The following is a 26754-nucleotide window of genomic DNA, read 5'->3' on the forward strand; positions in this document are numbered from 1 at the left end:
CAATTGATCTCATAAAGGTCTTTTTTTTCTTTCTCTTCTTGCCATTCTTTATACTTTGAGAATAATCTCCTTTTTAACCCACAGATTTGTTTGTGTCACTCTATTGCTCAAAAATCTTGAATGTCCACATAGACACTCAGTAAAGTTTCTTCTCTCCTGCCCAGCATTCAGATGCTTTCTCTCCAATGTGGTGCTATACCACCTTTTTCACTTTACCTTATGCCTAGTCCCTGTCCAGCACTTTACACTCCAGCCAAATTTCTTTTTTCTCCAATACACAAGAGACCTCTCTTGTTACCTCTTGTTACATTTGCTCAAGTTGCTTCTTGTGGTTGAAATGTCTTCTCAGACCATTTAATTCCTTCCTTTCCTTGAAAGTCAAATTCAAGTGTATAACATTTTGTTTTCTAATTTCCTGGGACACTTAGATTATATAACACATTAAGGATTTTAACTATGATATAACCTTTTTATACTTTCAAGTAACTATTCTGAGCCATAGATTCCAGACTGGCCTGCTGCTTTACTTTTATCTCTTTGCCTTTGCCTAATGTTGTCATTATTAGCGTGTTAAAGAAATGAATCCCTGTTGGCTGCATATTGACTTATAAAACCACAAATTAAGGTGTCTGTTGTATTAGAGAATATTTTCATTTAATTTGTTAAACATTTTCAAATTACTTTTAATCCAGTTTGGAAGAATATGACAGATACTTCTGCTTTTAGTATTCTAAGCTTCATGGATCATTCTCAACACCTAGCATAGATAAGGTTCTAAACATAGTCAACATGTAATCTTCCATGAATTGAATAAATGGAAAAAACTTTGTGGCTTGCTTTCTCCCTTCTATCCAGCTTTATTCCATCGAAGGAATTATTCCCTCTGATTGAAATAACTTGTGTCTTCTCTTAGAACTTCCTTTTTTACTCTCAAAACTGCTCAAGATTTACTATAACTACACCTTGCTCATGTCATTTTCTCTTATTACACTTCACAGTTAACATTAGTTAACAGAGATGTAACTATAGGATTGTAGATTGATAGATAAATATTGATAAACAATATGAGTATTGTATGTTGGTTAGAGGGTCAGTGTGGGAGCGAAGACCTGGATTCATGTCTCATTGACATGCATATTAATGTCTCTTGTAAAGGGTGGAGTTGTTGATCTGCTTTGCTAAGAGTCTTCCGTATCCATTTTAAGGACCAAAATAAAGTAATCGGTTATGTTATTTTCAGGCTTGGATTGACCTCTTTTTCAAGGATTGAGCCCATGCTTTTTAATATAGAGACTAGCATTCAGCAATGTGTGCTTCCTCATTATAATATTGATGGGGGAGGGGAGGAGACCTTGAGGCACAAGGTAAATATCATCTATCTGAAACTTATTATGCCTGTCAGATATGTTGAAATTATCTGAAGGACAAAATTATTTTCATTATTAGCATTTTCTTAGGTATATACAGTGTAAACACCCCAGGTGGTAAATTGAGTCTTAGATTGAAGAGTCCATTTGGATAGCTGTGGATGTTGTATACATTCAAATCTTTATATTATATGTAATGTCTTCATAGAATCTTACTGGTTTACATTTTAATCCTTCCTTAATTTTACAAAAATTGAGGCAGACAGGTTAAGTGACTCTTCCAAGATTACATAGCTAATAATTGTCTGAGGGAGAATTTAAACCTGGGTCTTCCTGACGTCAGTCTATTTTCCACACCATGTGGTATGCCTTTTGAAAGAAGTCCCATTTTGACCCAGTTTATCATATTAAGAGTAAAGGAAAACTTTATTTTCAAATGCCTGTGGTATTTGTACTTCCACCCATGAAACCTAAAAAAGACAAAAAGGAAGTAATTTTGAAACAAAAATTATTTCCTTTTGATTTATAATAGTTAATAAAAGGGATTGGATTAAATTTTCACAATTTACTTGACCAAATTTAAATTCAACAAGCATTTATTGTTATGTCCTACTCCTTGTGGTCTCATTTGAGTTTTTCTTGGCAAAAGTGCAGGAGTGACCTGCCATTTCCTCATTTTACAAATTAGGAAATTGAGACAAACAGTTAAGTGATTTGCCTAGGGTCAAACAGCTAGTATGTGTTCTGAGGCCAGATTTTAACTTTGGAAGATATCTTCCAGACTCCATACCCAGCTCTCTATTAGGAGAGATACATATATACATTAAGAAGTAGAAAGCAAGGTAGAGTGTGATGAGACAAAGGACAGTAATGAATTTGTGGTAAAATGTTTCCAGTCTGATTACTGATGATTTTAATATCATTTCCCCCTCCCCTCCCCCCAGTTTTATTTCTTTGCCCTCTATTGATGAATATTCTTAAAACATTTTGGCAGACCAACTTATAATGGAATTTGGTCTGGTTTTTTTCCCCCCATTTTTAATAATAATTAACAAAATACATGCAAAGATAGTTTTCAGTATTTATACTCTGGCAAAACTTTGTGTTCCAGATTTTTCTCCTTCTCTTCCTCCCCCTCCTCCCCTCCTGTGGACAGCCAATAATCAAATCCAATATAGGTTAAACATGTGCAATTCTTCTAAACATTTCCACCATTATCATGCAGTACAAGAAAAACCAGATCAATAAGGAAGGAAAAAAACAAGCAAACCAACAACAAAAAAAGGCGAAAATACTTTGTTGTGATCCACATTCAGTTCCCATGGGTCTCTTTCTGGATTTGACCTATTAACACTTAAAATTTGTATTTGTATAGTGTTTTCTGTATATCAAATCAAATTTTCTAATCTCCCCCCCCCCATTTTAAGTAGGTGTTATTTGCTTTTAGTTAGCTAAGAAACAATACAAAAGAAAAAATAAGCCAATTAGTCTTTAGATATTATATGTAGTTTTGAATACTGTTCATACAGAAACTCAATTTTGAGTAACAAATAATCTGAAATAGGAGGTCTTTAGGTGATATACCCAGTGTCTAAATTGCTGAGAGTTAAATTAAAAATTTAATCATATGACCTATTTATAAATTACTCTATCCACCAGTAATCTTGCTGGAAGATGTTAAAATTTTAGTCTAGGTGAGTCAGCATGCTGGCAGTCTTCAGATATTTAAACTAATTTCTGACTAAAGTAGCACTAGGACTATATATCAGTTCTGTAATAGTGTGATGGTACTTCGGAAGGAACTGGTACTTCGGAAGGAACCCTGCTGACAAAAGAATGTTGAAGATGGATTTTCTTTTTGAAAGAATCATAAGGATTCTTTAATAAATCAGGAGAAAAATTCCTTTAAGGAGTCTTAGTTAACTGCCCCCAGTTCTTAAAATCACATTTCTAATGATCTGAAAATGTCTGAGGTTGTATAATTGGAAAATAATTATGTCTTGGAAATGTTACTTTGGTTTGGTTGTTACTACTTTTGTTCATCTAGCATTAAATTTAAGTGTTACTAATTACCTGAAAAATCTAAAGTTTAGGAATAACTTCTGAGTGTGAATAGATGGACCTGATGATTCCAAAACAAAATTAAATGCATTTTAAAAAGTTAACAATACTCTCAGAGATATTTCTTGGTATATCTAACATTTTTTGTGATGTTCTTAAAGGTTAATTTTGGTCTACAGATGTTTTCCTGTATTTTCCCATTTATGGCATCAATTTAAGAACTGCAGTTTCAGATTTTTCACATCTCATGTAATTCAGTAGTTGACAGAAATAAAATATTCTTTTAACTTCTGGCTTTATAATATAAATTTTATTAACTTACATGTAAAACAATGTAGTCAGTTTTGAAATATATAACTTGTTACATAGTTCTACTATTTTATTGGCTTTATGTTACCATTAGATGTAATTGAAAGCACTATGAATACAAGTTTATAAATGAATTCGGAGTTGCTATAAAAGTTTCTTTTTAATTCCATATATTAAACTATCATTTGTATCATATATTGGTTGAATTTCTGTGATTGGGATATGATGTTTGAGATAGCTACTAATCTATAGAATTGATTAAAAGTTACTTAACATTTATGTAATAGAAGACATTTGTAATAATTGATATGAAAAAAAAATGTATGTTGCCATCAACCAAAAAATGTATAATACATAATAGAAAGGGGTGTTTAGTTTGTTGCTACCCCCATTATCTCTCTTCTGCTAGTTAGAAACCTAGATAATTACACACCTGTTTCTTAGATTTTATGCTTGCTTGTGGCTTCCAGCAAGCCTAATAGAGCTATTCCTAAGGGGTTTGTAGGAATATACTGGGAAATCATTTTTTTCCCATAGCTAGAAGACTGAAGTGTTGAGAATGGATATGTTAATAAACAATGTTAGGAGAAAGGTGCCAATGTGAGTGGGATCTTGAAAAATAAAGCAACTGGTCTGTATCAGGGAATTTGAAATAGAATGAATGGGATGAATACTCCTGTAGTTTAAGAATGACAAATAAATAATGAAAAAATTATTGTAATTCTAGTTATATTAAAATGTTATATTTATTTTCTCATATGCCTTTTTTTCTTTCCTAGAAAACAAAATGACGAACGAAGAACCTCTCCCCAAAAAGGTAAATTTGAAGCAATTTTAAAATAGAGCAGTGCTACTTCTTTTGTGGTGCTATAGAGCAAAAGTTTCTTCATTTTTTGTGTCATGGAACCCTTTGGCAGTCTGATAAAATGTCTGGATTTTTCCCCCACCTCTCTCAGAAGCTCAGTTTTCTAATCTCTTTAGCTTTGTGGAATATTTCTTCCATAAACTCAACCAAAGATAAGTTCAATTAAGGAAATATTTTAGATGACATAGTTGCTCAGTCTTACCTTCAATAGCTTTACAAAAAACTAGCTTTAATTTAATTTAAACCAAATTTAATTTAATAATTAATGTATATCTACATTCATAGAGCTTAAAGTACAAGGAATTATTTCATATTCCAATTTAAATAGTATAAATAAGATGTCTTTTACATTTTTAGGTTTTTTTGAGCCCTCTATGCTTGGTATAGAAATCTTAGCTTTCCTTTATAATCTTTTTGTTCCTGCCCATCCCCTTAGATTCATGTTCACTTTGAAATACTTATATTAAGGGAAGATTCAAGAAAGTCAATTTTTAAAGACAAATTAGCTATTATATTCTAGAAATCTGTCTTTTCACTTTTTATCTTTAGTGAATATTCCAAAATACTTTATCCTATAATTTTGATAAGGCAAACTTTAGTGACTCTAGAACATTATACAGAAGTCAGGAGGCACCAGACTTTTCCATTTTTTAAAAATCTCTTCAGCAAAATAGATTAAATGTGAACAAAGGAGTCATTTGTAATAAGCAATATTCAGTACTTCGCCTAATATGGTGTTTCACATATCTCAAAAACAAAACTTCTGTGTACTTCAAAGGGATATTTGACTTGTCTTTGACAGAGGTTAACTTTCACTTTCTGTAGGAATGTTTTTCCTGTTCCCCCAGCTACTAGGACCTTCCCCTTTTTGAGATGACTTTATATGTATTCTGTATATATTTTGCATATACCTAGTTATCCCTTCCACATCACAACTTTTTCCATCTTGGTTGCAGTATATAGTGGGTTGGCATAAAAAATTATATGAGAATTTGAGGGGAATTTTGTGGAAGCCACAGAGGATACACAGAGACCAGAAGATGACACAGAAAATGCTGGCTTAGAAACTCAGAAAAGAAATAAAACATGTGTATAGTATGATATCAATCCATATTTTATAATAACTAACTGGTGCTATAAACATCCCATTAAAAAAAAAAAAAAAAAAGAGGAAGAAATTCAGACTTTTTCTCTGGTATGAGGGGGAGGACCAAAAAATTTTACTATGATTTTCCATATCCAAAGGGTGCATCACCTCTTAGAATGTAAGATCCTTAAGAGCAAGGATTGGGGTTTTTGGCCATTCTTTGGATCCCTAACATCGTAAGGGTTTGATAAATATCTATTTGACTGCCTGAATAAGTTTTTAGATCCAGTAATAAGTTCTTAAGTGGAGCTAACACAATGTTTTTAATATTAAAAAAAAATAAATATGCATCCAGTTCACATTTTTTACTTATCTTTTGTTTAAAGGTTCGACTAAGTGAAACAGACTTCAAAGTTATGGCAAGAGATGAATTAATCCTAAGGTAAAGTAATTGATACTAACTAACTAAATACATGCAAGTCTTCCTATAGGCTAGTATCTTTCCTCAACCTGTTTCTTAATATTTTTATTCTGTATTATGACTACAACCAGAACTGATAACAGCTCAAGTTTATGTGCAGCTTTATAATAATTCACAAAATGCTTTCCTCATGGCAACCTTGTGAATACATTAGTGGGTATTATATAATAGCTTCATATGGTCATACTGTACCTTTGCTCCCCCCAAACAACATTTAGTAGAAAAAGTACAAACCTGACTCCATTAATGCAAATTAGCAACTCATCTGTAATTTATGTCTTAGAAAGTTGCCCCAGGACACTGAGGTTAAATGAAATGCCTTTGGTTTGTGACAGACAGAATCTGAATCCAGTTTTTCTCAACTCTTATCAGCTATATTTTCTCTCCCCCCCCCCTTATTTTAGATTTTATAAATAATGTACTTCCCCCTCCCTCCCATTTACTTTCTCCCTGCTCCTTTCACAAAAAGGGAAAAATAAAACCAAACTCTACAATTAATGATGGATAGCCTAAGTTACCTGCATACTATGTTGCTATACAGGCTTTTCCCCTCATTTTTTGTTTTTAACATTTGAAAATAGGTGCCTTAAAATTACTTCTGTTTATAACAATTAAATTATGCATTATTCATTAATGAAAAGCTAATCAAATAGAAATATAGAGTTTAGATTTGGCTCTGCCACTAACTAGAATTTAACCTTGGGCAAGTCACTTAGCTTCTCTGTATGTCAATTTCTTTTTAAAAAAAAAAAAACTAATTGGGCTAGAGTGGTATTCCAGGTCTCATGCAAAAATTTTAAGATCTGCCACTGTTGAGCCAATAATGGGGTAGTGGTTTGTTTTAACTTAAAATTTGAAACTGTATTGAAATTAATGTATACCTTTATATCTAAGAAATCAGTTAAACTCCTAGATTTAATTATTTTTGATGAGCTTTCATGGTGACTTGATACTAATAAATCGTTTTTCTCAGTAACCTTGGAGGAAAGTAATTTAACCTCCCTGTTTTCTCATCTCTAGAGATTACAAGAAATCTCTTAATGATGAAGAACTAAGCAGGTTAAAAAGGCTGAATATTAAAAGAGAGAGAGAGAAGGTTTGTAAACTGGAAGGATACCTAGAACCATGTCCCATTTTTATCACTAATCATCTTCCTGAGCCACCCTATATTCATATTACATGCCTATGACAGCTTGTCTTATTTTCCATATTTACCTTCTTGAAAATAAGTTGTAATTTGCAGTAACTTAGATCATCATCATTCAGTAATCTACTTGTCCTTATGCAAGGAGATAACCTTAGTTATCTTTTAGGTATATCCTTGCTTCTGTCCTGGCCTTCTCTTGAGTTTTTCCTAAGAGGCATAGAGAAATAATTTACAAAAAAAGCACACCTTAGGACTCATCATACCCTAAAGTCACTTTTTTCTTTCTTTTTTTTTTTCCTTTGGAGAGACAATTGGGGTTATGTGACTTGCCCAGGTCACACAGATAGTAGTAGGTGTTAAATCATAGGAATCATAGAAAAAGGAAACTAATGATATGTGTTTGTGCAATCTCTGCATGAGATATGTTGCTGTTCTTTCTCTTGTTTTTGGACAAGCAAAATCAATTTGTATTTACAAAATTAAGAGAATTGGACAGAATGACTCTTAAGGATTTTTCTAGCTCTAAAATTCTTAATTTTTAAGATGTCTTAAAATTTTAAAAAAGTTCAGGAGCAGAGGAATCCTAAAAAAAATGGGATTAATTTGTGTCTGATATTGTTTCTCACTAGCAGTAATTTTGAAGTGCAATTTTCTGAAGTAGTCAGCTTCTAAAGCAATTGCTGCTTGATTATCCTCAAGGGACAGGAGATGGCGTTTTCACTATTAACAACAAAGAGATCTTTCCTACCCAACTGCTGTAACTATTCAGCATCTGTAGCAACATCAGGACAATGGTAACATTTATAGTGAGCTAACATATATAATGAGTAGGTAAATACTAGTATACTATTGAATTATAATATTCACATAAGTAAATAGTATTTTATGTTCAAATGAGTTGCTGAAACTTCTAGAATTGTGCCACAGATGAGCTCGGAATAAGAATCATTTGCTCCATAATTTGTAACCTGGTAAACTACAAGATCATATTGGTAGGCTAGGGTATAGTGCCCCCTCACTTAAAAAAATAGACCCAGAGAGGTGAATTGATGAATTATCCAATATCACACAATATATGGATCAATATTGAGATTAGAACCCAAATTCCCCAATTTCAAATCCAGTATTTCCAGTGCATCTTTCTACCTCTTTGTTTCTCTTCCTTCTCCTCTCCCTTTTTTAAAACAAATAAGTTTAATACCACTTATAGTAAACATTTCCTGATTACTTTTTTTGAGAGTAATATTTTCCCCCAGTTTGTCTATTGTCACTTATTGATAAATGTATTGTTTTTGTTCTTGTTCAGTTATTTGTCTGTTTGACTCTTTGTGGATTTTCTTGTCAGAAATGATATAGTGGTTTGCCATTTCTTTCTTCAGCTAATTTAACAGATGAACTGAGGCAAAAAAGTTGAAATGACTTGGCCAGGATCATACTGACCTACAAAGTATCTTGAGTACAGATTTGAACTCAGGAAGGAATTTTCCTGACTTCAGATGCAGACACTGTACTGCCTCATTGTTCATAAGTATATAGTACATGCCCAGCCTGTTTCTGCATCTTTAGTTCTTCTAAACCAGGGGTCCTATGAATTAACATTGTGATAATAAAGTAATTTGTCCTTTTTAGTATATTTAAATGGCATCCATACATAGTATAAAGGATTTAAGTCCCAATTCTGACATTAACTGTTTCCTTAGACAGTTTATTTAATCTTCCCATAGTTTCCTCATCTGCTTTTATTTGAGTTAGGTATTTAACAGTTGATCCAGGAAATATTTATTAATTGTCTACTCAGTTCTTGGAATTGAACTTAATCTTTAATGTGAGAATACTATTTGTACTATTGTGTACCTCACAAGATTGCTTTGAGGAAAGTGTTTTGTAAGTCTTTAAGTGCTATATAATGTAAACTATTATTATAAAAGCTTCTTCAACCTGTTTAATAAACCGAAGAATTTGTTTTTGTAATAGGTGGAAGCAGTATGAAGCATATGTACAAGCTTTGGAGGGCAAGTACACAGACTTAAACTGTAAGTAATCTGAGTTTCAACTTCTGAGAATAAATTTCTATAATTTGAAAAACAAGATTTTGGAAATGGCAGTACAGTTATCAATGTGACTATGCAAAGACAACATAAAATATTACACAGTGGTTCTAATTGGAACATATATTCAAATAGATTTTAATACTTCAAAAGATCTGTGAAGTGGTCTTCATATAATATAATACACTTCTTCCAGGCCCAAACTTGAAGCCTTTGAAACATAGTGAGATGTGCCAAAGAATTTGCATCGTTGGCTTAGCTTTCCAAAAACTGAGTCATTTTTATGCCATATTAAACATCAGAGTTAAAAATATAGAATAGTTCTTTACCAGGGGTTCACAGACCTCTAAGGGGTCCTCTAACCAGATTTCAAGGGATCACTAAACTTGTATCAGAAGAACACTACATCTGTATTTTCACTGACTTCTAACTGAAATTTAGCATTGTCTTCAGTCATTTTAGAAACATTATTCTGAGAAAAGGTCCTTTAGGTTCATCAAGGTGCCAAAGGAATGCATTCTCTCACATTCACATACACACATGCACAGTTAAGACCCCCGATGTAAAATATCATGTACTATTAAAAATGAATGCCAAAATTGGGTAAACAAAAAATCTTTATTGTTGTGAATGTTTTAATTGGTCATCTTAAACAAGTCAGAGTCTTTTCAGTTTACAATAACTAGTAACCTATTTGTCCATGGTTCAGGAAGTTATATCCTTGCAACATTTATAAGTTGTAGGATTCTAGTATATAATGTAAAATATTAGTATGTTTAAATTTTTATTTTGTCTAGATTTTTAAAAACCTAAAAAAACTTAAGTTTAAGTAAAAGCTTGTTTTACATGCTTCCAAAATAGTATCTATCTTAATAGCTTTTCATGATAATAAAAAATATATAATGACTCATTGCTAAAATTTGTAGAAATTATAAATTATTTAACAGATTTTTGATAATTCTTAGGGGCAGCTGATAATGTTTTAAAAAGCATTAGAACCGGAGTTGGAAGAATCTGTTTTAAATCTCTGAGTCCTTTATCTCCTAATCCTAAAATGAGGGTATTTAATAATTACCAACTTCACACAGTTCTTGTAGAAAGACTACTTTATAAAAATTCAACAATAAATGAGCAATTAATGATGTATGATGAAGATTCTTTCAAAAAAATTGGGGGGAGTGGAGCTGGGATTATTAGATTATTGAATTTTGTTCTTTTACATTAATTATCAGGCTCCCTTTTTTTTGTTGTTTCATTTACTTTATAAAACTATATTATATCTTTCTGAAAGTGACTTGGAGAACACATGTCCTATTTTATAGATGGCACCAGGATGCTGAATTTTGATTTGGAATTTTTAATCTTGTAGTTCAAGTTCTATGTAGTTTTAAAAAAGCATAAAGACCTGGTGGGAAATTATCCTGCCTGGAATGTTGTTAGGATTTTGGGCAGAAGGACTACACAGTGATAACTTAGTAAATTTCACCATTATTCCCAAAGTCATTCTAAACTAGTGAAAAGTTCGATAGTGTTGCAGTATCACTAAAGGCAAGGAGAATAAGGAATGTTCTATGTAGTGTTCAAATAATGCTTCAGGTAATCAAAATACAATTTTCTTCCTTTCTTCCCCCCTTTTCCGTTTTTACCAAAAACATTAGCTAATGATGTAACTGGCTTGAGAGAATCTGAAGAAAAACTAAAGCAGCAACAACAAGAGTCTGCAAGAAGAGAAAATATTCTTGTGATGAGACTGGCAACCAAGGAACAAGAAATGCAAGAGTGTACTGTAAGTATTTAAAATTTCAGGTCTTTTTAAAATAGGTTGCAAACTTTTTTTATGCAAGTATGTATTACCTATATTAGGCTATGTTCTGAATACTTAATATTAAATATATTTTCAGCATTAGAACAGAAAAACTTTGCTTTGAAAATGTTCAACAAAATTTAGACTTCCTCCAATCTAAGAATACCTTTTAACACTTTGTGGTTGGTTTTTTGGTTAGTTTTGGAGTTGTTGATTGGGGTTTGTTGTTGTTACTTTTAAAATGAAGTTTAAAATTCCCAACCTAAAAGAGTTATTACCCTATTTCATGTTCTATCAACAATCTTATCTCAGGAGGAGATATTAAATTAAATTTCCTCTTTTTCTCTCATTCTCTGAGCCAATCATATCACTAATTTCTCTTCTGTATCCTTGTGATCCTTTTATATTAAAAATTTTTTTTTCCTCTTTATCATTTCATTTTCTCACTTTCTTTATCTGAATTTAAACCAACCTTTTTTTTTCAGACTTAGTCTTCCAACAAATTAGCTGCATTTGGGGTTACTTTTAACTTTACCTTACTCTAGGCTAGATAAGAAGAACAAGTATTATTCTGTATTCTGCACTTTACTAACTTGTCAGTGGCAAGAATCAAATTAGTCATTAGCAGAATCAAATTTAGTCCCATCTTTCTAATTCTCCTTAAAATTTCTCTAAACTGACTATGATAACTACTTGTTGCTTATAAGCTTTTGTCTATTTCTGTACTTCCTATACCCAGGCTGATTGGACTAGTTACTGTATAGCTTTCCCCAGCCCCAATTCCTCCATTCCCCTCATCCCCAGTCTATGTGTCTATCATCTCATTTCCTTCAAAACCCAACTTGAGTGTGTCAACTATTCTACAAAAAATTTTCCAGCTGATTGCCTTCCAGCAAGAGATCAGATTTTTTAGAATGTTTTTATTTTCATTATCTGTGATATATTTAATTATGTACTTTAACTTATTTCTCTGATCCATACACTCCTTCATTAGAATGTGAACTTCTTAAGGGAAGCCATTTTTTTTTTCCACTTTTTATAATCCTTATATATAGAAAGACACTCAGTAAATGTTCAGTAAATTTAAATTGTAGGGCTACTTTGTAGAATTGTAAATTCCTTGTCCTTAGAAATCTTGACATCTCAAATTAGAGGCTGAATCACCACTCTGAAGCTTTGACTATGAATTATATTAGATGATTTCTGGAGTATCATTCAACTTTTTAAAATTTCTAGGGTCCTCAGATTTATTCTTCAGCATACAGTCCTTTACTTTGGCCCTCTTCCCTTCTGCCCATACCTGTGAGTTGTTAACAGCTTCATTTGTATCACTTTAAACAAAATTTAGGAAAGATGTTTTCCTTTGGAGGAAAACTCTGGAGCTTTCTGTTTTTTTCTGAGCTACACGTAAATATCCCTACTTGGATTTTTTTTTTTTTTCATTTTTTTACAAAGCAGTCACTTTATTTACAAATGTGTTTTGCTTTTAAAGAAAACATCGAAATTGCTTCTTCATTTTTCAGTTCCTGTTCTTATTTTCTTAAATGTTGGCTGCAGCTTTCTCCATAAAATTAATTATTTTTTATTCTCCTTGCCTTCAGTGATAATTCTATCATCATTGCATTTTTCACTACTTCAAAATGTCTTTGGGAATGAAGGTGAAATGTACTAGTTTTCTTTATTTTAGAGTCCCCCTGCCTAAAATCCTAATTTCATTCCAGGCAAGATAATTTCCCACTAGTTCTTTATGCCTTTTTAAAAACCATATTTTTCCTAATAGCATAGGGCCTGTTAGCCAAATTATTATTGTTAATTCGAAACCTACCTCTTTTTAAGTGGGCTTTATATATGGAAAATTTAGGATAATGTTTGAATAGAACATATAATCTCTACTCCCCGCTCTCCAAATACAGATAGTTTTTAAAATTTGTAATACTATATAATTGATCTGTTTAAGAAGATTCTAAATTCCTAGAATTCAGGGATAAATTTTGGTTTATTTTCTATAGCACATTGTGAGCGTCTGAAGATGATGCATCTATGTTTGCAGAGTACTATTTCTTTGTTATCCAACATAATGGTTAAAAAAAATTAAACTATCCCTCAATATATGTCCATAATTAATGTCAATCCTTCTGTAATTACCACTACCCTTGAATGAATAAAAGGGTGTTTATTAAGTGCTTACTATATGCCAAGCACTGTATTAAGTAATGAGGATATAGATAAAACAAGAATCCTTGCTTTTAAGGTGCTTATACTCTAAATTGGGAAGGCAACACATAGAGGGATTTATTTCCATCTGTAGGGTAGATAGGAAAATCATATATAACTCTGAAGAGGTAGAGAACACAAACAGTTTTGCTTAGAAAATTTTCTATAGGAGATGGTCCTGAGCTGGGGCTTTAAGAAAGCAAATGAAGTGACAATAAGTGGTAGAAGTGAGAAGCATCATGAAGATAGTGCATGCAGAACAAAGGGATGGAGGAGGGAAGAGATAGAACACCCCATTTATCTAACAGCAATTAGGCTGTTTTTTGGGGGGGGGACAGGGAATGAATGAAATGGGAGGGGGAACTAGAGTCACTCTGTAAAGAGCTTTTAAATGCCCTTAGGAAATTAGGAAATAGAGGGAATCACTCCAGGTTTTCAATTGTTCCTCCTGTGATTAGATCAGTGTTTCTGGCAGCTCTGTGGAAAGATGGATTGGATTATCAGTATCTTTTCATTGACTGAAGTTTCCAATGAGACCTTATCAAATAATCCAAAATAACCTACTGTATTAGGTTCTTAGAAGTTGAACTTTTGTCAGAATTCCACAAATACTTTGGCACATAAAATTTTAGCACATGATTGAGATCTTGGAAAATACTAAAAGTATTTTAGATTCAGAGGTTTTTGTGTATAACTTATAGGATTTCAGGTTCCCCATCTTAGAACATTACTGTTCTATGTTGTTTGATAAAAAGCCTAAATTTCTAACTAGATAAAATTGTGGGCTAAGAAAGATGAGCTATCATACAGCTATCTCTTATGTTTCCTGTTATTCTAAGCAAAGAATTTAATGTATGTTATGTTATCATTTGCAAAATAATTCTTTAGCTTTTTCAAGGGAAACTGTAAGAGTAAATGAATTTTGTGTTTTAACTACATAAATCTTTAAAGAGCTATTCAACTCATGCTAATGATGATACACATTATCAGTAATTCAAAAATTTCTATTTGGAAAATATTTTTATGTTTAATTGAGTAAGAGTATTAAAAACTTGATCTCAAAAGGTACTTAGAAGACAATTTCATTTTCTGTTCTAAATCCTCCTTGTTTCCAGTTCCAGACTAGGAGAAGATAGATAAAATGAGGGGAGGAATTTATAACCAGATACTGTCTAAAACTTCCCTTTATGCTGTTGCGAGAATTATTAATTAAATGTGTTAATTTCAGAGATTCTCCCCTGCTTTGCAGTAGTCATTCAGTGGTTGATATTGTCATTAAATGAAACTGAATAGGTATTTAGCTTCTAAGTTCTTGCAAAGATAGATTTGACTGGGAGATGCTATAAATTGTCATCATTGTTATTAAGAAAGTATGGTAACTTGCTGATACCATTAAAATGTCCAAAAAGTTGTGAATGAGTTAACTGATTTTATGTTTTGAAAAATTTCTTGATTGACTTCAATATTGAGAAGCATTGGTCCAATATATTCAGGTAGTTTTGTCCTATTTATATTTTCATATCCACAAATAAGGCAAGAGTTCGTTGTATCTTCCTTACTCTTTTTGTCTTAACTGATTTTTTAAAATGTCTTTGAAATTAGACTTTTCTTTTAGAATGTAAACATTCCCATAAGCAATTAATTGACAAAAACAGCATTTTTCAAACCATTTATGAATTGTGGTTGTATGTGAATTGGCCTGGTAGTTAGCAGTGGTTATGTGTTTAAAGACTTCATGGCAAGGGATAGAGAGCCAGTCTCTGAGCCAGCAAAACCCTGTTCAAGTCCCACCTTGGACACATCCTGGCCATGTGACCAGGCCATGTGACCCTGGGTAACTCATTTAATTTCTTTGTGGTCTAAGCAAATCTAAGACCATAAGTTGCAGAGAAGTTGCCAAATTGCATTCAGACAGAAGTCCCTCTTTTAGAGCTCCCTTCACAAGGGAAATCATAGGTCCACCCTATCCTATTTTGTCCCTATATATTGTACAGTCCTAAATGTATAGCCAATGTGATAAAAACAGATTTCCCATAAGTATTTTTAAAGACTTAATTTTAGGTACAACAAGCGGGCTTTAGAAAATATACCCAAAATAAGTGTACAATGAAATAAGTTAAATGATCCCTACAGTGTGCTACTTAAAAGAATAAAGCGTTTTTAAAAACATAATCTATGTAATCTGTTTTTAGTTTTGGGACAGGTCACTTGAACTAATCCACTTTGGGGTAAGAGGATTAAGTTAGTAGAGTTGTATTTTATAAATTGCTAAATATAAATTCATACAGTGTGCTCTGTTGAGTCTTAGTGCAGTTTTAAGTTTTGATAACTTTAGAAATATGAATACTACAAACTTACCCCCAATAAAGTATTTAAAATTTTTAAATATTTTTGTTTTGTACTAAAATTTAGCATAACCATTTTATGCTACACAACTTTATTAATTTTCCAGCTTTGTAAAAAACTTTCATCAGCTGTTGGTCAGTAAATGAAAGGATTGCATTTGTAATTTAGCCTTAAAATTATCCAAAGACTGAGGTTTTGATTCATACTTTACAATTTTGACAGTATCCCAATAAGAAAAAAATTTAATGGGGATAGATTAAGTGACTGGGGTGGCCAAGCAAGTGGGCCTTATACTTATTTTCCCCTTCTTCCCCCTATGCTGATACTGTCTGAAAAAAGATTGCATACATCAGTGCCTAATGACATGATGCTACCTCTTAAATAATTAAACTTTCAAATGATGCTTTTTGTAGTTTGTAGCATTTATACTTCACTAGGATTTTAGGGACAACCTGGACAATGGGAATTGTACTATGCCAATAAACAGTCATGAAGTGGACAATTTGGAACTTTGTGTGCAAGTATGCTGGGGTGGGAAAATCGGGGCAGAGTATACTCTGCTGGGGAGGGTGACACATGTTGGTTGTATATTTTAAATTGCTACACTTATTACAGATTTGTTTTTTAAATTTATCATACCATATGTTTTGTGTGTGTTTGGGGTTTTTTGTTTTTTAATCAAATTAAAAGCCAAATGTTTTCACTTTTTTATCTATTTTTCCACATTTATGTTTGAGAGACAATGTAACATAATGGATACATGGCCACCTAAGAGTCAAGACAACCTGAATTCAAGTCCTGCTTCTGTCATATAATAGTGAGGGCAAGTCACTTAACTTCTTAGTGGCCTATATAACTCACGTTATATAAGTTGGCAGATCAGGATTTTTAGAGAAGAATTAGTCTCACAAGAAGTTCTTTTTACTAGTGAAATCATGTTGATTATCTAGCCCTCACCTCAAGAGTTTTAGTTTAGTATGTGTTTTTTAGTTATATTTTTGTACTGGGCTTTATACTTAGTAGCACAGGTTATGTGTGTGTGTGTGTGTGAATATATATATATATGAGAGAATTAAAATGAGTTTTTTTGTTTGTTTTTCAGACCTGTAAATTCAGTCTTTACACTATTTTTATATGAGAATTATTCCATTTTAAACTGCATTCCAGCGTTAAGACACTATCTTAATTAATTATGGTTACATGGAAATTCTTTTTCATGTAATATAATTTTTCTGTAGACTTGTATTTTTCTTTCCATGATGTTACTATGTTTTGAAAACAGAAATTGCTTACTCCTTCAGAAACTATTTAGTTTCTGCCCTATGGGTTTATAAATAGTTGAACAGCATTTTATTAATCCCAAAATGTCATTGGTATAGGTTCTTTTGAAGTCATAAAGGTCTTTGAATTCAGGCTCTCGCTCTCTCTCTCTCTCTCTCTCTCTCTCTCTCTCTCTCTCCTCCCCCCTCTCTCTTCTCCCCTTCTCTTCTCTTTTTTTGGGGGGAGGAACCTGAGGCAGTTGGGATTAAATGACTTGCCCAAGGTCACACAGCTAGGAAGGATTAAGTGTCTGAGGTTGGATTTGAACTCAGGTCCTCCTGATTTCAGGGTCAGTGCTCTATCCACTATACCATCTAGCTGCCCCCAGGCTTACATTTTCAATAATAAAATAAAGCTGCCTGAGAAAGATTATTGCTATTTTTTGACTTGAAAGCATTTGAAGAGATTTTTAAATGGGTTTTATTTCATCAGTATTATTTTCTATTGGGAGGAGGGTGGTTATTGTTATTTATATTATTTGAATTGTGTTATCTGACACTAACATGAGCTCTTTCTTTGATGTGGTCGTAATAATTTATTTTTTATTTTGCACAGACTCAAATCCAGTACCTCAAACAAGTTCAGCAGCCTAGTGTTGCCCAACTGAGATCAACGATGGTAGACCCAGCAATCAACTTGTTTTTCCTAAAAATGAAAGGTGAACTGGAACAGACTAAAGACAAACTGGAACAAGCCCAAAATGAACTGAGTGCCTGGAAATTTACGCCTGATAGGTAAACAAAACATACTCCCCAGTCAAGACTTCCCTGACAGTCCCACTACGAGAATGCTATGGTGGGACAGCCAAGTACTCGTTTCCACACCAAGACTCAGACGTTTTGAGCCAAAAAAGCCACATTCTTATACTGTCCAGCTTGTAATGCTTAATGTAAAACTTACCAGATGAACCTTGTGTTTCAGCTTTTTCTCTCCTCCCCCCCCTTGCTTCAGAGGCCTGACAGCGTCGGACTATTCCGAAGAAGTGGCTAACTCCGAAAAAATTCCCTTTCTAGAACATGTAGACACTTTGACAAGTGTTTCTGTTTGAAGAAAATAGAGGGAGAAACAGAAGTCTTAAGTCTGTGGCACACTGTGTCTACAGACAGTTTGGAGGAAAGAAAACCTAGAGATTTTAAATCATGAATTGAACATGTAAAATTCCAGTAAAATGTAAAAATGGAATATGCTTCGCTCTTAACCTTGAGCCTAGTGACTTAGAGACACTAGAAGTCAGTTTTGCCAATAAGACTGTGGACTTCCTGCTTATTCTTTGAACTTCTGGGTCAAAACTCAAATGAGGTGAATTTTGCTATATCTATATCTATCTATCTATATAAATATATATATAAAGGGTTTATTTGCTTCGGTAGAGATGACAGGATCAAGTAACACATGCCAGTCATAGTTCTTATGCTTATCTTTGAGCCCATCTAGTTCGGGGCTCTTTTGTGGTTTTAAGTAATGGTTTGTTCTTTGGTTGCAAATGATGTAGATAATTTGATTTAGGACTGTACAAAAATGAAGGTGTAGTATCTATAGATATAAATTGTCTGCAGCATTATATATATAAATAATTTCACAACTAAACTGTTCAAGGTTATTGGTTGTGATAAACCTCACTGCATTATTTTTTGCAGTATGATGAGAACTATTACATCTCCAATCAATTAGGCACGTTATAATGGCAACTGTTCTTCAGTGTTAATGGGGATGTGTTTTTATTTCATATTGTATTGGGGCCTTTTGTAATTATTTTCTTGCCTTAAAATATGCCTTGAAATAGTTGTAATAGCTCAAGGAATTCTATTGATTTTATTCTGTTGTATTTTGAATAATTGGGGTATTAAGGGCAGTTGGAAGAGTATTGTTTGCTCTTCAAAATGAAGGGGAAAGGCATTTTCTCACTACTTAAAGACCTGCAATTATCCAACTGATACCAGTCAAGGAGCTTTGTCATTCTTGGTACTTTTTGTCATTTTGTCCCAAAGACATTGCAGTAATATTGTGGGACAACTTCACTGAATGCCTACCTGAAGATTGGGGTGTCAATCTTGGAAATGTGGGTTGGCAGAATTTTGATGTTTTGTGGATTGGCAAAGGTCTAGAGTTCATTGCTAGCAAAATCCATTTGCTCACTTAGATAAATAAGGTATTACTTCTTCATGTCTCCATCCGACTATCCTGGAGGTGAAGTTTTTTTCTTCAGATCATTCTATAAATCACCAATTCAAGTTTTCATAAGGTGATATGGATTCTAAGATGAGTGGAAGATAAATGTTCCAGCATATCCCAGCGTTTAAATGTAATTTTTATGAAAGGTGACTTAAGTTCTCTCTTAATCATTCAAATCAATTGTAAGTATCTTGGAATGTGTATGATTTAGGGAATTGTTATGTGGGGCAATGGGAGGGCTGGTGAAGGGGGGTTGCTTGTATTATTTTAAGCAAAAAAAAAACCATGGTTCCAAACTCTTAAAAAAAATCAAATTTGTTTTTGAAATTAGCCAATTGTGACAGCCATAGAGACTTTTGTATGAACTTTTTTCCATTAAAGGTAAAGGGTAATGATTTCAATATCAGGAAATTTTATTAGTGTGTATTTACTTACAGTAATATATGACTTTTTAAAAAATTGCTACACAGGTAACTAGAAAAAGGTAACTTTGAGTTAAGGTATACATTTTTTAAATTGCAGAATATAAAAGAGATTGTCTCAGATTCTATTAATTATGTGATTGCCTTTAAACAGATTATCATTGGTTTAGCAATGTTGTCTAGTAGTTTAATAGAAATGTTTTTATATATGTAATTTAATTCTTAATTTTGAGAAGAACTTAGAAAATTTGCAGTATGTATTCATGTGAAGATAAATTTTAGAAATATCTCTACTAATAAATGCCGTGTTTTTTTTTTTATTATTATTAACCTTTTTCATTTAAATATTTAAGTAGCTATCTCTCAAGTGGCCAAATTCCCTTTTTAAAAAGAAAAGAAAAAAATCAGGAAAACATTATGAATCTTTTGAGAATACTTGTTGAATTGCTTTTTGATTTGATGTGTGAGTTGAAAAAGGTTACTTCTGAATTGTAAAATTATTCCAGAGATAGGATTTCTTTATCATGTAGTCTCAAATATAATTCTTCTGAATTTAAGTTAGATATAGTTTAATAGTTTGGACATAATTAGCACTTCATAAAGGACAGCTCAAATACAATGCAATGAAAAATCTAATAAAAAAAGAAAGAAATGTTATTAAAAAACACTTCTAAAAAGATTTAATTTTTTTTGTATATAAAACAACTCCATCATATTTTATAATACATGGAGTTAAATGTCATACTTAAAACTGAAGAAGAAAAAATAGTTTAGTTGATTTTATAATATCATTTTATCTTTACATCTCAGGAATAATTCTCGTTTCCACAAAATAGTCAAAAATACTGATCTTGCTCATTTCTACAGATATTACAAGGAAAGCAGGTTCCCAGAAAGTATTTATGAAGAAAAATTTTATATTCTCTACTAATGTTTATGACCATAACATCCATTTCAAGCAGCATTTTTACTACCATATTTTCCTAGTTAATTGTTAATTAGTAGTAAAAAATTTAGGAACTATAATACAAATAACAGGTTATATTCTGGGTCAAGATTCTGCAGAATTTGGAGCTCTTTAATGGCAGTGGTATGAGCAAGAAATTAAATAAAAATCAGATCCTTCCCCCCCTCCCTTTTTTTTTTAATCCAACAATAATTCTGCTGCTGAGTGTTGACTTAGTAATTTGACTACATAAATGTTTATGTCTTTGTAATTGCTTTTGTTTTGCCTAAGCCCCAATTGTCTAAATAGTTCATCATTCTTGAGAAAATTCAGTTAACTACTTGATATTTCACATTTGTAACTGAACATTTACTTGAACTAACTACCAGATCTGGCATTGGACATCGAATCAAGGACAGAGATCAAGTGGTTGTATAGTTCCCATTGTTAAGTTTTCAAGACTTGACTGGACCAGATGCCATTTGGAGCAGCACATCTGGAAAGCATGGGAAGCCTAACGGAAAGACTAAAAAGAACAGTGTTGGCACTGATTTTTTGGAATATATAACCTGTTTTAAGTTACTTTTCAGAGAAAAAAAATTGGGAGCAGCTAGGTGACACAGTGGATAGAGCACCAGCCCTGAAGTCAGGAGGACCTGAGTTCAAATGTGGCCTCAGACACTTAACACTTCTTAGCTTTATGACGCTGGGCAAATCACTTAATCCCAATTGCCTCAGGGGAAAAAAAATGCATATTGAAACATTTGATTTAATTTTGTAAGGGAAAACTCTGATTGAATTATTTTTAATAAACTTCTCCCCTTTTTAATTTTTCTTTGCCTAAGATTTTTATGAGTTTGAAATAATGATAGCCATACCCTTCTACATTCAAGTTCTAAAAGATTTTTTTTTAAGGATTTTGAATTTATAAGATAAAAAAGTTTCATATTATTTGTTGCTGAACAAGGGTTTTTTTTTGGTTGTTGTTGTTGTTGTTACTTTTTCCTCCCAGATTGCAGATAAGCTACATTGAGGGGGATTTAGATTTACATTTTCTGGTGTTGCATTTTGCATATAGTTCCCTATCAAGGTTTTCAGAAAATATAAATAGCCCAGTTTGGCACATATCCATTTTTTCATTATTGTTTGAAAAATATGTCCCCTGGTCCTATCCCCAAGTAATTAATTTTGTATGCAGAATAAGTATTATCACAAACTCCAAATTGACCTATAGCTGAGTTCAAGTTTAGGAAGAACTAATATATAAAAAAGTTATTTTAAAAATGGTAAGTTAGGGACCATGTGCTTCTACTACTAATAGATTTTTTGTTTTAGGAAAGAGCCTAATGAATTACTTTAACCATCTTTATGAAGTGGATATGATCCACAAAGAAGTATGTGTGTTCCTAAAAGGTCAGGTGTAAATTTCTTTAGAGTAAGGGGTGGTTGATATGACATTTTTTTTTACCCAATATAACCCTTTCTGCAAACATACACTTCAGTGTGTGTGTTGAGACAGATTTTTATATTGTTTTCTTTAAAATATTCCTGACATACCTATTTTGAACATCAAGTTCTCCTCCTTCACTATTTAATTATCATTATCCACTAATCAGAATATTTTATTAAATTTCTTGGTAGTGTCTTCTCATTTAGATTCTCAGGTACATATTATTTTTGTTAGCAAGTTGAGGTAGAGATGAATGGATTCCCAATTGGATTTATTGCTGTGATAAGAAAGCAAGAAGTGGCTATTTTAGCCATTTATATTTGTTTTGCTTTCTCCTCCTGACATCAAGTAACTGAAAGCTGAAGATCAACATGCACAAGAGGAAAAAGTGGTAATTACAGGGAGATTTACTGTTGTGACATTTAGCTATAATGTATAAACTGTAATTTCTGGAAAACATTTACTGTCGCTATTAAAATGATGATCAAGGAAGATTACAGAAGATTTTGTCTTCATTTTGTGATGGATGGCTCTTTCCTTTGCAGCCAAACAGGCAAAAAGTTAATGGCGAAGTGTCGAATGCTTATTCAGGAGAATCAAGAACTTGGAAGGCAACTGTCCCAGGGACGTATTGCACAACTTGAAGCAGAATTGGCTTTACAGAAGAAATATAGTGAAGAACTTAAGAGCAGTCAGGATGGTAAGGGTTCACTTTCCGAATAGTGTTTGACTGAAAATTCTGCACTGGGTTTAAAAATCTGTCTTCTCAAATATAGTAGTTCAGGTTGCAGTACAGGATCATCTTTACATAATGACTGTGTAGAAAGAAGTATTTGAAGGATGGGGAAGGAAGCATGGAACAACAAAAGGACATTTAAATTTTAGATTTCTTATGAATACAGAGCCTGTTCCTTTGCTGTCCAGATCACTAAATAAATATACATGTATAGTAAATGGTTAAGAGAGGCAGGGCAACATATCTGTACTCTGACCAGTTTGTATAGTTACAGTTGTTCTAATTTTCCTATTCTTTAGCATCTATGGAGACCATAGAAATATATAGTGGGAAATGTCCAAGAATTGATTCTGTACACTAGAATTTCTATTTGAAATATGTATGAACTTAATTAGAATGAGTTGCTCAAGTAACATCTTCGAATATATTATCTGATACTTTATTTCTAGTAAACCTAATGTAAGTTTTATAAAGCTGTAATTTATGTAGCCTGCTAAAATTGAGAAAATGTTTATGTATGTGTAAAATTTTCCCTTCTAGAGTATTGCCCCCTCCTTTTATCTAAATATGTTTTATAAGTATTTTGTAATTAAATAAAGTTAGTGCATTTGGTGGATTTCTTAATTAGCTCTGCTTAACAGTAAAAAAGATTTTTCGTGAATTGGCTTATTACTCAAAATTTATGTTTTTTCTTCTAAGCTATCTTTTAAGCATCTTTCTGTATGGTTTAGTAAGATGACATCAAATGAACCATCTATATAGTATATATAAAATATGTGACTGATCTGAAATGAACATAGATAAATTTCAAACTTCATTTGACAAGTGTTTTAATTGAATACCCTTGTTTGAATTCTAGATGATAATATTGCTTTTCTACTATATGAAACTTATTTTTAAGTAATATTAAAAGCAAATTTGACCTTCTCTTTGTACAGAACTCAATGACTTCATTATTCAGCTTGACGAAGAGGTAGAGGGTATGCAGAGTACCATTCTAGTTCTTCAGCAGCAACTGAAGGAGACTCGTCAGCAGTTGGCTCAGTACCAGCAGCAGTCCCAGGCCTCAGGCCCAGGTACCAGCAGGACTCCATCTTCTGAGCCTTTAGACCAGGGAGATGTCATGGGGAAAGACTGCAGCCGTCTGGCTAATGGACCAAGTAACGGCAGCTCCTCCCATCAGAGGACGTCTGGGTCTGGATTTTTTAGGGAGGGTAACACAACAGAAGATGACTTTCCTACATCTCCAGGGAATGGTAATAAGGTCTCCAACAACTCTGAAGAGAGAACTGGCAGAGGAGGTAGTAGTTATATAAACCAACTCAGTACGGGGTATGAAAGTGTAGACTCTCCCACGGGCAGTGAAAACTCTCTCACACACCACTCAAATGACACAGACTCCAATCATGATCCTCAAGAGGAGAAAGCAGTGACTGGGAAAGGTAACCGAACTGTGGGTTCCCGTCATGTTCAGAATGGTTTGGACTCAAGTGTAAATGTACAGGGCTCAGTTTTGTAATATTTTTCCAGCAACATTTTTATACAGTGTCATTTAATTTGGGAGAGGATACTGTCCAGAAACAATTTTAATTAGTGCATCCTTTTTGTCACAATTTGCCTTTTTGTGCAGTGTGGGGTTTTTTTTTGTTTGTTTTTTTTTTTTCCTTGCTTCAATACCTCTGCCATTTTGGAAATTGTAACAGTTAATTACGTTGAACGTTGCTAAAAGGACGTTTGTGTAGGCTCAAGTTATTTTTATATGAGTTAATGTGAAGTTGAAAACGGAAATAATTTCCACAAAGTATAACACAATGATGTCTGTACAAATCCATGTATATCTAGAACCCGTGCTGTGTAAGGGCATTCTTACTCATACTGTTCTTATCCTTATGCAACATTCAGACTTGTCATAGTAGTTGTGGGTTTATGACTGCCAAGTTTGCCCAGTACAGTAGTTTTATCACTAAAAGTTGGACTGTTGATGGAGTCCCGTAGTAGTTTCAGTGTTAATTACAATTTTTTCCACCATACATCTGTGCATTTTCTCTTTAGGTGACTGAATGTTTAAGAAATTTGTGTGCATAGTTACTCAGTTTTTATGAACTGTTGTATCCTGTTAATGCAGATTGCTCTGTGACTCCACTATATCTTACCTGTACTGACCAAACCTAAATAAAGATTTTTAATAATGTAACTCCTTCATTAGTTGTTTTTTAGTATTCAGTACCACTGTTTTCCATGAACATCTGAATTCCAGTTTATCATACTTCACTTGCAAGACTGAGACTGAAGTTTGTGCTATATCTAGGATTCTTTTAAAGAAGAGCAATTAGTGGATGGTTTAATTTTAGTTCATTCCAGCAAATTATGTTGTTGATGCTTGTTTTGAATATTGAATCAATGCTATTTCAATTATATTTCTGCATCATTCATATTATGGTGTATTAGAATTTGTAATTGTATAATATGCTATGGCAGGGGAAAAAATACCTTTTCTGATCATAAGATCAAGCCTAAATAGTTTTTTATTTAGTGACTAGCCATCTCTGGTCACAGGTAAACATGGTTTTGGAAGTTTTATGTAATGGGAATGAAATGTCTCTAAGAATTTAGTTATATTTGGATAATTTATTTAGGGTACTTTAAAATGTATACTCTTAAAATATTTAGTCTTATTAGATTAACTGAAGCATTACAGAAGTTGTCAGGAAAAGTTTAAACCTAATAGAAATATTAATACCTGATAATGGTATAGAAAGTCTTAAGTGGTATACAAAATGTTCCACTAGACTGCCTTGAAATATTGGTATATATGTAAGATGTCAAAATGAATTATTAGTATTCTGCACTTGTAATTTTCTTGTTTTATGTTTTAATTTTTAAAAGTAATGATTGGTTCCCCCAAAATATCCCATCAGAATATTGTGTTTTTAAAATAATTGTACCTGTTCTTGAAAACACTGATCCCCCTAATATATCAGTAGTGCAAGCATAGTAAATGTACTAGAAACATTGGACATGGTAAATATTGATAATTTGTTTTTACTAGGGTTGTATGCTTATATTAATGAGTAGTATCAAATGTAGATGAACAATTCTTGAATGTTATAGGAATTTTTCCCATGTAAATGCATCAATATAATTTCATAATATGAATTTCCTACATAGGATCCAGAATTATCAAAATGGTTAATCAACTTGTACAAAGTATTCCTTATTCTCCAGGTATAATTTTTCTTAGTTATAGCTTCATAGCTTTAATTTTTAAAATTCCATTAGTAGTCTTCAAATAAGCAAAAAGGATGCTTTGTCTTTAATTTTTTTCAATGTTGTGCTTTGCTTCTCTCTGCGCATGATGGAGAACAAATGACAGTATCCTATAAAATTATTCTGTTGTGTTTCCTCTGGGAACTCATAAGGAGAAAAGGTTTTTATTGAAGCTTCAATAAGGTTAATTCAACATATATGCATTGTAAATCATTGAAAGAGAAAGAAAATGACATTCTGTGAGACTTTCTTAGAGAGGGCATCTGTATCTTTTATATGTGCCTTTGGAGAAGAGTATTTTCCTCCTGTGATGAGTTATTACAAATTCTACACTGGAGGTTAGTTACAGATGAACATTTATAATCTGCTAAACACTAAGGAAATTTCAGTAATGTATTTGAGGATTTACTTTGCTTTCTATTCATTATGCTAAATTTTGTTTTTAACAAAATCGTCTGTGATTTCTTGTCTCCCTTATAAACATGTCAGCGAAAGCATTTTTTTTTACCTTATATATCTTTTTCAAAGTATTTCTGAATAGAAGGAAAGAATATGCCTTTGCCAGATGTTTTTGCATAAATGCTAGCATAAAGATGAGTAATAAGGTATGAGTTTAATAGGCAAGACATTTTGGAAATAGTTAATTTTAAAAATGTATAAAATAATTGTGACCAAAGGTAGACTCTTTTTGTCTACTCTGTGGTATGACTTT

At 32.5% G+C, this 26754-nt stretch overlaps 1 protein-coding gene across 3 annotated transcripts in view; it reads left to right on the forward strand.

The window, feature by feature from the left end:
- Positions 1-24969, forward strand: part of WTAP (WT1 associated protein) — a 34176-nt gene extending 9207 nt beyond the window's left edge. For all 3 annotated transcript variants that reach the window (XM_051998036.1, XM_051998034.1, XM_051998035.1), the window contains 7 exons: positions 4517-4554; positions 6076-6131; positions 9292-9350; positions 11024-11151; positions 17605-17783; positions 22585-22739; positions 23714-24969. In XM_051998036.1, coding sequence (XP_051853996.1) covers positions 4525-4554; positions 6076-6131; positions 9292-9350; positions 11024-11151; positions 17605-17783; positions 22585-22739; positions 23714-24294 — 1188 coding nt within the window. In that variant the 5' untranslated portion in view covers positions 4517-4524 and the 3' untranslated portion in view covers positions 24295-24969. The remainder of the gene's footprint in view (positions 1-4516; positions 4555-6075; positions 6132-9291; positions 9351-11023; positions 11152-17604; positions 17784-22584; positions 22740-23713) is intronic.
- The last annotated feature ends 1785 nt before the right edge of the window (positions 24970-26754 follow it).

Source organism: Antechinus flavipes, chromosome 4, assembly GCF_016432865.1.
Source record: "Antechinus flavipes isolate AdamAnt ecotype Samford, QLD, Australia chromosome 4, AdamAnt_v2, whole genome shotgun sequence".
NCBI classification, from domain to species: Eukaryota; Metazoa; Chordata; class Mammalia; order Dasyuromorphia; family Dasyuridae; genus Antechinus; species Antechinus flavipes.